Genomic DNA, 15478 nt, shown 5'->3' with positions numbered 1-15478 from the left:
GAGAGAGAGAGAGAGAGAGAGAGAGAGAGAGAGAAAGAGATGCTAATAAATAGTTTATAGAAACATTATTAATTCCTCTATAAACAATTTATAAATCATTAATGACTCCTTATTATGTATTAATTAAGGGTGACAGAGACAAAACTGACCAGTTTATTACCAAATAGTGAGCCAAATCTGCCACCTATATATTTCATCTAGAGTTGTTATATTAAACATTTCAGACTAAGTTACTACCTTATAAGCACAATAAGTATGTTAACTTTTTCAAAATATATTTTAATATCAGTTGTAGATACTTATAATACAGTGATAATGTACAATATTACATCCTAAAAAATAGGTTTACAAGTTGTCTCCGTCACCCTTAATTAATGCAAAAGAAACAGTTATTAATGATTTATAAAGTGTTTATAGAGCAATAAATAATGTATATATAAAACATTTATAGCCATCTATAAGGGGAACCTTATTGTGAAGTGGTACAAACCCCCCGTTTTATTTTTTATTTAGCTATTTTTAATATGCGAGTTCTGATTTGTGGCTATTCTGTTTCAACAAAGCTTTAGCTTGGCCAGAATCTTTCAACAAAAACAATTCAGCAAAATGCATTCACACTGCATTTTTACAGGTAATGTAAATTGTATAGATTTAACATGATGAACAAAAATATAAACACAGCACTTTTGTTTTTGGTCCAGGATTGTCCACCAGAGCTGTTTTTTTTTTCATGAATTGAATGTTAGTTTCTCACTAACACAGATTTACATATTTGGGAACATTGTTTGAGGAAAAAAAGGCCTGTTGTGTACGTAAAAAAAAAAAGAAAAAAGTCTTAGATCTCTGAGTTCAGCTCATGAAAAATGGGAGCAAAAACAAACATGTTGTGTTTAATTTTTTTGTTAAGTGTAGTTTCAAAATATATTTTGTTACAAATTAAATTAAAAACCTCAATTATTATGAGAGATTATAATTGTCCGATCTGATAGACTAATGGTTGATTAATACTATTATAAATACAAAGTATATATATATATATATATATATATATATATATATATATATATGTATGTGTGTGTGTGTGTTTTAAATAGTTTTTATATGTATTTTTGTTAAATGCTGTTGATGGTATGAATGTTTTAACGTTTAGTCATCATAGTAAGTCATGTGTAAATGTATCTGTTTAATGTGGCTGTATGGCAGCTACAGAAGTCAACTGCAGAAAGTCAGTGCAATGTGTCATTCATTGATCAGACAGGCTCACTCAGGTGTGTTTCTGTTATTTTGGTTGACTTGTTCCGTTTCATACTGGGTATGAAGAAAGGGGTTTCTTATTCAAAACTGCACAAAAAACTGAATATCAAACTTGGTTTTGTTGCTCTCCATACAACCAAAGCTCAATATATGGTTAAAAAACATGAACAAAATGAGGACATTTGCATTTCCTCTGTCTCCCATCTCATTGCGCTCACTTGAATAATCACGTAGCAGACTCACCTCCAGACGTAAGTACTCTTTCTGCTCTCTGGAGACTAGATTGAAGATGATGCTGCTGTGTTTTCTTGTCCGAACCAGAACTCGGACCCATGTTCTTCGAGCAGACAGTGGCATTGCCAGCTGGTAACGAGCATGACTGTGGCCATCAAAGGAGTACTCTGGGACCTCTGGAACACACAGATATCATGACAGACTGACAGTGGGCCATATTTTCAATGAAACATTCTGACTTCATCAACTGAGATCAAACTGAATTGGTGTTTCAAAAAAGTTCAAGACAAAAACTACTGGACTTTATTTGTAACAGAAGACATTTTGCTTCTCATCCAAGGAGCTTTCTCAATTCAAAGAGCAGAGTGTTGGGTTTGAATTATAAAGCTGAGCCAAGCTAGATACATATGCAAATTCCCCTATCACTCCTCACGATAGGGGTTTGTTAGGATCTTGGTCTGATTCACCACTTGCTCTTGTTGAGGTCGGACGCTTTTCCCTTCCCCTCCCTCTTTGCTTTGCTTTGCTGCTCTGTATGTCTGTGAAACTGCTTCTGAGCCTCTCTTGCATATCTTACGAACCATAATTATGGACTTGATTTGATCAGTTGGTCCCTCAACACAATTATTAACATTTCTTCGAAGAGAAGACAGGCTTTAAGTGAGCCGATTTGCCCTGTTGGCATGCATGCAGCTGGATATCTCATCGACTTGAAGACTTGATGATGTATCTATCTCTACTGCCATTTGTGGATTGTAAAGATGCATATTTAATTGGATTTACCATAACTGGTTCCTGCTTTTTGGATTCGGCTGGTTGCTGGTTTTATCAATCAATCAAGGAAGTCTTCAGTAGCAAATTGGGACCCAATCATGCTGCTTGCCTTTATGATGGCTTTGTTCATGCCTCGAGTACACAGACTCAAATGCTTTGGGCAGAATGGATCAGATCTTGGGGATTTTACTCAGGCACGTTCCATCGGTGTGGCCACGTAATTTGGACATTTCGGAACCGTTTGGACCAACACAGACTCAAGGTAGATGTCATTAAGTTCTGCTTGTCCCCAAAACAACTGTGTGTTTATCTGAATTTGGCTCCCCTGGCTGGCCTTGAAGGCCAAATTTTCTGAATGTGCCTGGAAAACATGTGATCTGACCCCCCCCCCCCCCCCCCCGAGGAATTTCAACTGATCAACAAAGCGGAAAACAGCTGAACAGACATTGTGTCATCTTTTCAGGACTCTTGGATTCTCATAGGCATTGTTCTTGGCATTCCCCGACATCCCTTGAGAATGTTTACGGATCTCCCCGGAGGAAACTGGCTGATTATTCCATCCTTATCTGAACTCTTACAGTGTCCTCAAGAGTGTCTAAGGACATTGCTCACAGCTCTCATCGTCTCCCCCCTCTGCGGAAAGTCTACATCACTATGTGCTTATTTGTGCAAGATGTTTTTTAATATTAAGTTTTTTTCTTCTCAGCCATGAAGAAAAAGTCTGATAGGATTTTTTTTCACCTCCAATTCCTACATGTGTCCAGTTTCACTACTTTTTGTCTGTCTAAACAGATCTCACTTGTAAATGAGTCTTCTAGGCTCAGTGTGACTTATCTGTCTAAATAAAGGTTGAATGAATATGGGCCACTCTGGTCACATGGATGCAATTCTTGATTGGTGTGAAAATGACTGGGTATCAGTCCTCAAGCTGCATTATAGGTTTTTAAAAGCGGAAATCTGAGACCTCCTCATTTGTTTAAAGATTTGTTTTCTTGTTTTGCCAGAAAGGCATCCTTCATCATCCCCCCCCCACCCCCACCCCACCCCACACACACACAAACCATCTGTCTTCTCAGTCCAAACGTTAAGGTTTTGGTCCTCAAATGAGTGTCCATTATCCTTGAGGTGTAGGTGAACCGCAGAAATTGGAAATTTTGGAATTTTCACTTACCCTTTATTTATACAGGTAGTCTCATTGAGTCACGAGAACTCATTTTCAAGAGAGACCTGTTTTTGGAAGCAGATGGTGGGGGTTAAGGGCCTTGCTCAGGGGCCGAGAGTGGGGCAAATGAGGGTGGAGGCAAGTGTGGGTATTTCACCTTTTCCATCCACATTTTGATGTTGACAGTACTGGGAGTTGAATCTGCGACTTTCCGATCACAGACTCATCTTATCTAAACTCTGCACCACCACTCTCCTGGTGTGATTTCCAATTGGAAATTGGAAACCGAATTGGAGTCACTTGAATCAACTTGTCTAATTTTATTTTCTGTTTCCAGAACTGGCTTGCTGAGCAGAACAGACTGAACAGACTGTACATGTTCTCAAAGCTATTCTTTAACTTATTTTATATTTGTGGGGAAAAACAAACAAACTATCAAACATTTTAAAATCTCTTGCTCTGTCCCCTGTGTACTATAAGTCTGATGGAGCCGAGTGGTTGTAAAGATCCTGCTCGAAGACAAAGCCATGTCAGTCTCTTCATTTGTTGTAGAATTGAGAATACAACTAAACATCCTAAACCTCGTGAAAATTCCAACAATTGTGCTTTACGCAGTTTGAGAGCTGTTTACATAGAATGTGAGAATGCAATTGGGTTTAGTATTCACTTCCAAATATTAGAGAAGTTGCTTTTAAAAAGAGAAACAAGTGGTGGTTTAAACCTCACAAGATGACAGAAAATGAGGTACTGGAGAGATATAACGACCCTTCAGCTCCACTCACATTGAGAATCTTGTATTCTGCTGAGTAAATCTTAACACAACAAGTCAACAACAGTTGTTTTCTTGTGTATTTTATTTTGCTCCATCTTGCATCTTCTTCCAAAGGTAATTTTATGTGTTGCAAAACATCAGTTACATGACCCATTTTGGACATGGACTCTTGAATTGGCAGCTTCACCAAATGAGTGAATCATGTGACTCAGAACTGAGGGATTAATTGCTGCTTGTACATTCATTTATTCATTCATTGTTTCACTCAATCACTGATTAAACATTTGTCTGTGTGACCTGTTGTTTCTAGTATTTTATTTTTTAGAGAAAAGCTGCTATTGGCTCTTGTCACAATAAATGCAATAATAAAACAAAACGTTTTTTGCACAGGTCATTGGTTAAATATTATTTGTATTATAGCACTGCATACTACCTGTAGTAAAATTAATAATACATTTGAGAAAGCCACATCATTTATTGTCATTCACAGGCAGAAGACTTAAAATACAGACTGGAGAGATGAGCGCAGTGTGCTTCGGTCAGCAGAAAGCATCACTTAAGGTTCACTTCTCAAACTGGGATGTGTGCAGTGCAGGACCAAGATCATTAAAGATCCCTTCTCAATCCAACAGCTGCAGTCAGGCAAACGCCTCCACAATCATACGGCCAACACAGACAAGCTCACAGGGAGCGCTCATCCCCAGGCCATAAGGATCCTTAATATGGATGCTGCTGCGTGCCTGCATGCTGCTCTTTGAGAAACACACAAATTATACAGTAATTAAGAAGCCTTCAAGGAAAAGGCAACTGACCTGTATATGCATTTTATATAACATCTGCTTATAGGATGTCAAGAAGCAGATGGCTCTGTTCACAGTTACCGTCAAGGAAGCACAGAAGAGCAGCAGTGACTGTACATGATAAATAACTGGCCAGAGCTGTGAAATTCCAACATCATCTACACCTCACTCATCCTGACATGTACACAAGTGTGTGTGTGTGTGCGCGCGTGTGTGTGTGTGTGTGAGAGAGAGAGAGAGAGAGAGAGAGAGAGAGAGAGAGAGAGATTATTACCGTATTTTTTGGCATATAAATTGCAGTTTTTTGCATAATTTACATGCCCTGTGACTTATAGGCTTAAGCAACATATTTTTCCCATATTTATAAACCATTTTTTTGGCTATTTTGGTCACTTGTAATCGTGATCTTATTCTTTCGGTCACAACCCAAAGCTCATGACCATAGATGAGGGTAGGAGGGTATGAGGGTGGCCATTTTTGGCTCAGTTATCATTAATTCTGACTGGAAAAAAAAAAAGGAGCAGTACCACTTTATGGCAGCAGAGTAGTAATAGCTAAATGACATGCTGTTGTATCATGTAATAGGTAAACGAGGCTACAATGACAAATTCAAAAAGTTCAAGACAAAAACAACTGGACTTTATTTATTATACTTTATTTTATACTTTATTGTTTGTTTTTTTCCTTGAACTTTTTAGAATTTACCATGTTCTGGATGACTGAGAATCTTCATCAGTGTTTAATGACTATCGGCCTGCCATAACCTCCCTACCTTCATTCGGCTCGCTGCTCAAAACCGTCAAAACGGCTCCGGCGAAATGCAGCTAATTTGACCATTAAAGTGCATTTATTAAGCACATGTTAAGACTGAGACACACATTTGCTATAATTTCGAGCAAACAAATAATAGTTTAGGCGCTTTTCTTGTTAATTTTCGGAGATACGAGCCCAGTTCCTCCTTTTTTCCTTCCTGTCTGCGCGCTCCCGGGAGCAACTCAGCCAAAACTATTTTTGAAATGCAGCTGATTTGACCATTAAAGCGCATTTAATAACCAAATGTTACACCGAGACACACCTTTACTATAATTCTGAGCAAATAAATAAATGTTTAGGTGTTTATCTTGTTAATTTTTGTACAGTGCCTCGTTGCGTGCACACATTTACTTCTGCGTATCGGGTTTTGAAATACAGCTGATTTGACCATCAAAGTGCATTTATTATGCAAACATTAGATTGATATACACATTTAATATAATTTCAAACAAACAAATAATTGTTTAGGTGTTTATCTTGCGCTGTACCTGTCTGTCGTGTTGAAGAGAGAGCCGAGTCAATAGGCGAAGCTCTCAATTTACCAGTCCATCTACGTTCCTACCCTCATCTATAGTCATGAGCTTTGGGTTGTGACCGAAAGAATAAGATCATGGATACAAGTGACCAAAATGAGTTTTCTCCTCAGGGTGTCTGGGCTCTCCCTTAGAGATAGGGTGAGAAGCTCAGTCATCCAGGAGAGACTCAGAGTAGAGCTTTTGCTTCTCCACATCGAGAGGAGCCAGTTGAGGTGGCTCGGGCATCTGGTTAGGATGCCTCCTGGACGCCTCCTTGGTGAGGTGTTCCAGACACGTCCCACCGGAAGGAGACCCAGGGGAAAACCCAGGACATGCTGGAGGAACTATGTTTCTCGGCTGGCCTGGGAACGCCTTGGGATTCCCCCAGAGGAGCTGGACCAAGTGGCTGGGGAGAGGGAAGTCTGAGCCTCCCTACTTTGGCTGCTACCCCCACGACCCGACCCAGGATAAGCGGAAGAAAATGGATAGATGGATGGATGGATGGATGGCTGGATGGACAGACGGACAGACGGACGGACAGATGGATGTTTATCTTGTTAAATTTTGTACAGCGACTCGTTACCGTGCACGCATTTACTTTCACTTATCATGTTTTGAAATACAGCTGATTTGACATCCCAGTGCATTTATTAAGCAAAAGTTAGATTGATACACATATTTAATATAATTTTGAGCAAACAAATAATTGTTTTTAAGTGTTAATCTTGGTTAATTCTTGTTAAAGTCCTCCCGTGCACGCTCCCACAGCTGCCACTTGGCAGTCAATCAATTTCTGGCACAACACCCTCCCACATTTCCGGGTTGTCAATGGTGATGTGTAACAAACGCAGCGAGTAAGTGGTGACGCATAATAGATGTGATGTATACAGCAAAGTGACATATTTATGGATTTTTCCACTTTATTAGACAAATATGCACTGATGCGACTTATAAGGCAGTGTGACGTGTCCACCGGAAAATACGGTATATACACACAAACTCACAGACTTTGTTAATTTATTTTGTAAATACTACTACTACTACCACTAATAACAACACTGTACTACTACAACTAACAACAACACCAACGGCAATGATAAAATTAATATTAAAATGTTTCTTGCAAATGTATGTTAAATTTGGGGTGTAACAGTACATGTATTTGTATTAAACCATCATGGTACATATTTCAGGTGTTGGCGTGTGCAATCAAATGAAGCACACCTCACTTAAAGAAAATTGCCTCCTGTCATGTAAGAGGACACAACATGTGTTTTCAAAATGGCTTTTTTGCCAACTGCCATAAAAGAAGACATAGAGGAATGTTTTAATCAAAGCATTTCAAAACAAAACAATATTTACTAGTTGAGATGACCCGAAGAGCTCGAAGAGCTCCCTATTTGTTTTTAAATCAAAAATGTAGAAAGATTTTGAATTGCTTATCATCTGTGGCTGCAGTGGTGAGAGCAAAAGTACCAGCAATAAATCCATGTATAGAAAGTCAAAAGGGTCACATTTTCTCAGATGTCTAATAAATACAACTGAAAAGTACTGACATATTTATATTTTTTCAATTACCAGTTGACAAATCTCATCTTAATGGATGACCTGCTAACTTATAGCTCCCCCACTTACAGGGATGAGGAAGCTATGAGTCAATAAAATTTAAAAAAAGGATAACAAATATAATTTATTTTTATATTTTCTGTTCTCCTCTGCCAAAACACTGACACCAAAACAAGGCACTTTGTCTTTCTGAACTGTAATTGATGTGAACAATACACAATAGAGCTAAACTTTACATCATTATTTTTTAGGCTATGTTCAAAATACATGTTAAAACCAAAAAAAGTCCATGCTCAATAATCCAGGTATACAATCCAACAATTTTCAGTCAGATTAGTTAGTTTTAGTTATACAAGTTAGTTTAGACAATAAAATAACAAATTGTTCATACAATTTTACTGTGGTTTTGTTTAGTTCTATTTTTAATCATTTTGGGGATACAGTCTATCCTAAAAGTATTCACAGCACTTCACTTTTTCACATTATAGCCTTATTCCAAATTGTTTTTTGTTTTTTTTTGTCTCATTAAAACTCTACACACTATACCCCATTATGACAATGTGGAAAAATATATTTTGAGATTTTTGCAAATGCATTAAAAATAGAAAACCAGGAAATCACATTTACTCAAATATTCACAATGAAGCTAAAAACTGAGCTCAGATGCACAGTGGCCTCCATCATTCATAAATGGAAGAAGTTTGGAACCACCAGGACTCTTCTTAGAGCTGGCTGGCCATCTAAAGTGAGTGATCGGGGGAGAAGGTCTTAGTCAGGGAGGTGACCAAGAACCTGATGATCACGTTGTCAGAGCTCCAGCATTCCTCTGTGGAGAGAGGAGAACCTTCCAGAAAGACAACCATCTCTGCAGTAATCCACCAATCAGGCCTGTATGGTAGAGTGGTCAGATGAAAGCTACTCCTTAATAAAAGACACATGGCAGCACATCTGGAATTTGACAAAAGGCACCTGAAGGACTCTCAGACCACGAGAAACAAAATTCTCTGTCTGATGAGACAAAGATTGAACTTGTTGGTGTGAAGATCAGGACTCATGTTTGGAGGAAACCAGACACTGCTCATCACCAGGCCAATACAATCCCTACAGTGAAACATGGAGGTGGCAGCATCATGCTATGGGGGTGTTTTTCAGCAGCAGGAACTGACAGACTAGTGAGGATAGAGAGAAAGATGGACGCAACAATGTACAGAGACATCCTGGATGAAAACCTGCTCCAGAGCACTCTTGACTTCAGACTGGGGCGATAGTTCATTTTTCAGCAGAACAACGACCCAAAACACACGGCCAAGATCTCAAAGGAGGAACTTCAGGACCACTCTGTGAAGGTCCTGGAGTGTCCCAACCAGAACCCAGATTTGAATCTGATTGAACATCTCTGGAGACAGATCTGAAAATGGCTACACACACGTCTCCCATTCAACCTGATGGAGCTTGACAAGTACTGCAAAGAAGAATGGGACAAACTGCCTAAAGAGAGGTGTGCTAAGCTTGAAGCATCATATTCAAAAAGACTTGAAGCTGTAATTCCGGCCAAAGGTGGATCAACAAACAACAAAGTCCATGCTCAATAATCCAGGTATACAATCCAACATTATTCAGTCAGGTCATCTGGACAGTTTCTTTTCTTTTTCTAAAAAAAGAAAAAAAGAAAAAAGAAACTGTCCAGATGACCTGACTGAAAAATGTTGGGTGGATCAACAAAGTATTAAGTAAAGGCCATAAATACTTACATACATGTGAGTGCTTGGTTTTCTATTTTTAATAAATTTGCAAATAATCTCAAAAATATATTGTTTTCCACATTATCATACCTGGGTATTTTGTGTAAAATTTTGAGAAAAGAGATTAACTTAATACAATTTAGAATAAGACTGTAACATAACAAAATGTGGAAAAAGTGAAGTACTGTGATTACTTTCAGGATGCACTGTATAATATTTTCTGCTCAGTTGGTTAACCTGCAGAGGTACAGTCTTTAATGAACTTCTATGGGCCTTTTAAAATCGCAACAATGAATTAAGTTATTGTTGTTAAACATAGTACAGTCAGAAGCATCATAATTTCATGAACGTTATGAGCCTAAGAAAGGTTTGGCTTACCTTCTTCACACTGGTGGCCCATGTATCCGGCAACACACTGGCAGCTGAAGGAGCCCCACTCACCATGACATCGACCACGATGGCCACAGGACGGATAGCCCATGTTGACACAGCTGCTGTCTGTGGTCAGGCAGCCAGGAGAGCTGGACTGGGACTCAGCCGGGGAGCCCAAATCATATAGCTATATGGTGGAGATAAAAGTGAGAAAATGAAGATTTAGTAAATGCAAAGTAAACAAGAAAAAACAATATAGTGAAGGGAGGAGAGATGAAGAAATTAAAACGTATACAGAAAGGTAGAATTAAAAATAAATAGTATCAAAAAAATGACAAAAGGTAAAAAGAAGATAGAGTAAAGCTGAGAAGTGTTGTTGGGAGAAAGAAGCGTTCCCAGTAAGTGAATAGCTTACAAACAGGAGCCTAAAAGGCGCACCAGCATCAGAAAGAGATGTTTGAGGAACATACAGTAGAAACATGCAAGCAGCTCCACGGGGGGAGTCAAAGTTCTCCAAACAAGTAAAGTCAAGCTGAGTGGAAATGAAAGAACTAAGGAAGCAAACTTTAAAATATGCTGAAGGACATAAGCTCAGCGCATGGTGTGGCCTTCTCTTCTTTCCCACACTCATCTTTCTCTCAACCCCTGTTTATGCTCTTTCTTTCTAACTCTCTCCTCTGACGGTTAAAAAACTCTCTCAACACTGGACCAGCCCTCTGATGAAAACCAGCATGACCCACTGCAACGAGAACTGAGAGGATGGCAGAGCTTTGAATACTTAAACACGTGGTCTCACATACTAAATATTCTGTGCAGCATTTTTTGACACCAAGAAGATGCAGGAGCGCAAGAGGAATAAAAACTGATTCATGGCATTAAGAAGCTGCCGAGACTCAGCAAAGAAACATCCAAGTGATGCTGACCTTTAAATGCTAACACCTTTTACGGATCAAAATGATTGGGAAGAACTGAAACAATAAAATAATAAATTAAAAATAAAAGTATTCAGAAACGGTTACAAATAGGCGTGTCAAGTCTGCAGTTGATTTGAGTTTAGAGCTGTACAAATGACTGTAGAGGCGTCTAAACTAAGCACTTAGGTGCAAAAGTCCACCTGCGTCTTTCGGCAACAATGGAAGTATGGCTTCAGTGAAGAATGTCAGTCCTTTAGACAGACACACTGTAGGAGCCCTATTTGCCAAGATTAATGTCAGGTGCTGGGTATAAACATGTCACAGCCCACACAAAGAGGAAAAATCACTTCAAAACTAAAATAAAAAGCCAAACAGTGAGTGTGCTCTGCAGTGAGGGAAGTCGAACCACAAATTAGGCTTAAAGTAAAGAACTCCTGATAAAGAGCAGTAACCTATTAAGATAACAATGCATTAAACTAACATTATAGCTAGCAACTAGCAATATAACTAGAAATATTTACAATTTTAATAATAGAATTGTTTAAGATTTTGTTTAAAAGATTTAAAAAATAAATATATATATACACTACGATGGTCCCTCTCTTATCGCGGGGGTTACGTTCCAGACACTCCCCACGATAAGTGAAAATTTGCAAAGTAGAGACGTTTTCGCTTGATTATTTTAAATAAACAATCCACGCTGCTTGTACGGCTCACTCAGGTATAAGACAGACACCACCCGCCCCCTTCTTTCTTTTTCTGAGGCTGGTTGTCACAACAGGTTGCGCGCCCACTTGTTGTGACAGCCAGCCTCAGAAAAAGAAAGAAGGGGTGGGGGGGTCTGTCTTATACCTCAGTGAGCCACACTCAGCCTCTCTCTCTCCCTCTCTCTTTAAAACAGATTCACTCTTAATTTCCCACATAATCATTTTCTCTGACATTCTACATGTGTGCATCTGATCTATTCATCCCTGCTCCCTGAGCAGTAGTGATGGGGGAAAGGCAGACTCCACCCCCTGTCCCCCTCCTTTCTCTTTCTGCAGCTGTCTGTCACAACAGGGCATGTGTATCTGCTCTGCCGTGACAGACCGCCTCAGAAAAAGAAAGGAGGGGCGGGGTCTGTCTTTCTCCATTGCCAATCTTGTGTTGTGTACCATCTTCCATTGAAAATCTGCAAAAGAGTGAGTTTGCGAAAGTCAAACCGTGAAGTATCGAGAGACTACTGTATATACAAAATGTATTTTCTACAGGAACCCCAAAGTGTAATGTGTACAAGTTAGGGCTGGGCAATATACTGAAAATTAACCGAGACCAACATTTATAACAATGATCGACGTCCTTTTGCCCATGTCGGTATTTTCGGTGTGTATATATATATAAAAAAAAAAAAGTTGTTTTGTCTTTTGGCTGTGTATAGGTAAGCTGTGCTCATGTCCCTTAAAGACACTGCACTACATGCAGTCTGTAGTCACATAATGACATTATTTAATTGTTCTAAATTTGTTCAGTTGTGCTTATTTGTTCAAAAACTATTAACAACTAAAAGTACATATTTTCTTCATTTATTTGCAGAAGCTGTAGTTTTAAAGCTCATTAAAAGTGGCAATAAAAAGGGAATTATGCCATCGATATAACTGGCTGTGAATTATTTATGCCAGCCTATCACATTATTTTTGGGGGTGGGGGGTTGCAGTTATCGTCCATTTATCGTTATCGAGGTGAACTGCTCAATATATTGTGATACTGATTTTAGGCCATGTTGCCCAGCCCTAGTACAAGTACTGACTCAAAACATCTCGGAGTGTAAAAAAACCCCTCTTTTTAGTATTTTAGTCTATTACAATTGGAGGTCAGCCACAAGTTCACCCCTTTTCATTAGCATGGCTGTCATTGTCTTAATTTTTTTTTTTAATTAAGTGCGTACTAGACCTTAATAAGAGTTTATGAGTCAGAAGTCAGAAGAGTTGTTCATTGGTGAACTCAGAACATGCATACTGTAAGGACTAATGTTTGACACAGTGTTTATATTAATACAAAACTCAATACTTCTAGCAAAGAAAAAGTAAAGCTTTTTTTTTTACATACAGTTCTGATATTTGTTAGTTTTCTTTTCGAGTCATTAATTTTTAATTTAGTTTGTTCTTTGGTCATCATTTCATACACATTTTTTTTAATCTTCAAAAATATATGTTTAAGAAAATAAATTATGTTCTTATGGAAATTCACTATTAGGCATCAAGTATATAATGCATCTTGGCAGTCACCTAATAATTCAAAAATCATTTAGACTTGACAAACAGTCAATCAAATAGTACTAGACTGTTATTAAAAATGTGGGAATAGTGACCCCACATGTTTTTACCAATAACACAGAATTTACTTTAACACAAGTTAGAAGTCAAACCTTTTTCTGTGGAACACTGCAAACCAACCTCAAAGCTGCCAGCACTCAAAAAGCTATTAGTCCACCTGCAGTAAGTGCAAACCTTCATAAAAAAAAATAAAATAAAAAATGAATCAACTGACAGATGTGTCAAAACCACAAAAACGAAAAGGGGGAAAAAAAAAAAGTTTGAAATCTGAGCGAAAAACAAGCACAGCAAAATAATAATAATAATATTAAAAAAATAAAAAAAACAAGACAAAGATGGAGATTTAAAGATAGACAATGGATGTCAGCCAGAGAGATGAGACCACACACAAGACACATATAATTAAGAAGGAAAAAAAAAAACGTTTTAGTGCTGTTGCTTTTTATATTTTACCTGCTTTTAGCTCAGACCAGTCCTACTCTCTTCACTGCTGACTGTTTACAAAAAGCCTCACTTCTCTGCTGAAAAGGTTTAATGGAGCTGACATGGTACTCCCAGGCTGTATGGCTCAAAAACAGAGGCATGCAAATAGAGTGAACTACCGTTACCTTCTCACAGACACTTACATCCTGAATGAAGTAGATGATGTTGCTATGGCAATGGAAGTGAAACCTTAATACTTTCAGTGAAAATAAAACACAACCAGAGAGGGAAAAAAAAAAAAAAAAAAAACAATGTCTGAACATGTCTATCACCATTATTAATCATCAGTACGCCCACTGTTGCTTGCACTTTGGAGATTTATTATCTTCATGTCCGCCCACACACATCATGCAGACTTCTCTCATTAGTACTCAGTGTTTGAACAGCCTCTCGTTACGTCTCTGGCTAAGGTAAATCACACTTACTCTAAACTTTCAACACAGCAGGTGGACTAATATATTTAATTTATACAATCATTATTCTTGTAACATCATAACGCACCATTACAAAACACTACTCAGAAAATGTCTGTACAGTAGACCCTCATTTATCACAGGGGATCCGTACCAAGAAGCCCTGCAAGAAGTGAAAAACTGGGAAGTAGGAATAGTAGTACAAGTAGTAGTAAGTAATACAGTAGTCCCTCGCTACTTTGCGGTTCGTTTATCGCCAACTCGCTCTATCGTGGTATTTCAAAATAAGATTGGACATGACATACAAGTGGCTGATTGATGGATTAGCTGCACAATCAGCATGACATTTTTGTTTTATTTTATTTTTTAAATTATTTAGCAACTGTTGCACTGTTCTGCAGCCCAGAGCTGCAGAAAAAGTTTCCTCCTGCACCTTTGCGCAGCTCTTACGGCACGATAAACTTCCTGCTGCAGCTGATCAGCTGTTCTCCGTGCAGAGTGGAGAAGTGGGCGTGGCCAAGAGCGCCCGCAGGTGGCAAAGAGCAGATAAGGCAGGGAGCTGAAATCATGACATTCTGTGCCTTTTTTGAGAGCGTTTAGAGTTTAGAAACATTTAGAATATTGCAAGAGGGTGGAAAGGGTTAAAAACGCTTTTACATGTATATATATATATATATATATATATATATATATATATATATATATATATATACACAAAAGGCGAAGCTCTCAATTTACCGATCGATCTACGTTCCCACCCTCATCTATGGTCACGAGCTTTGGGTTGTGACCGAAAGAATGAGATCTCGGATACAAGCGGCCGAAATGAGTTTTCTCCGCAGGGTGTCTGGGCTCTCCCTTAGAGACAGGATGAGAAGCTCGATCATCCGGGAGGGACTCAGAGTAGAGCCGCTGCTTCTCCACGTCGAGAGGAGCCAGTTGAGGTGGCTTGGGCATCTGTTTAGGATGCCTTCTGGACGCCTCCCTGGTGAGGTGTTCCCGACACGTCCCACCGGAAGGAGGCCCAGAGGAAGACCCAGGACACGCTGGAGGGACTATGTTTCTCGGTTGGCCTGGGAACGCCTCGGGATTCCCCCGGAAGAGCTGGCCCAAGTGGCTGGGGAGAAGTCTGGGTCTCCCTACTTAGGCTGCTACCCCCGCGACCCGACCCCGGATAAGCGGAAGAAAATGGATGGATGGATGGATATATACATACTAAAATAAACAACTACTTACTACTGGTACTACTATCTATTCCTACTTCATAGTTTTTCACTTATCACAGGTCTTCAGGGTATGGATCACCTGCGATAAACGAGTGACTTTTGTAGTTTATTTTAGTATGTATATAT

General features: G+C 38.9%; 1 protein-coding gene across 1 annotated transcript in view; it reads right to left on the bottom strand.

Annotated features, from left to right (window-relative positions):
- Positions 1 to 15478, bottom strand: part of si:ch211-186j3.6 (neural-cadherin) — a 467709-nt gene that overhangs the window by 81750 nt on the left and 370481 nt on the right. The window contains exons 26-27 of the mRNA XM_037694242.1: positions 10011 to 10191; positions 1498 to 1664 (exon numbers count right to left, since the gene is read on the bottom strand). Coding sequence (XP_037550170.1) covers positions 1498 to 1664; positions 10011 to 10191 — 348 coding nt within the window. The remainder of the gene's footprint in view (positions 1 to 1497; positions 1665 to 10010; positions 10192 to 15478) is intronic.

Source organism: Nematolebias whitei, chromosome 2 (assembly GCF_014905685.2).
Source record: "Nematolebias whitei isolate Nwh7 chromosome 2, NemWhi1, whole genome shotgun sequence".
In the NCBI taxonomy this organism is placed as follows: Eukaryota; Metazoa; Chordata; class Actinopteri; order Cyprinodontiformes; family Rivulidae; genus Nematolebias; species Nematolebias whitei.
The sequence above is the reverse complement of the archived record's forward strand: the minus strand, read 5'-3'. Positions and strand labels throughout refer to the sequence as shown.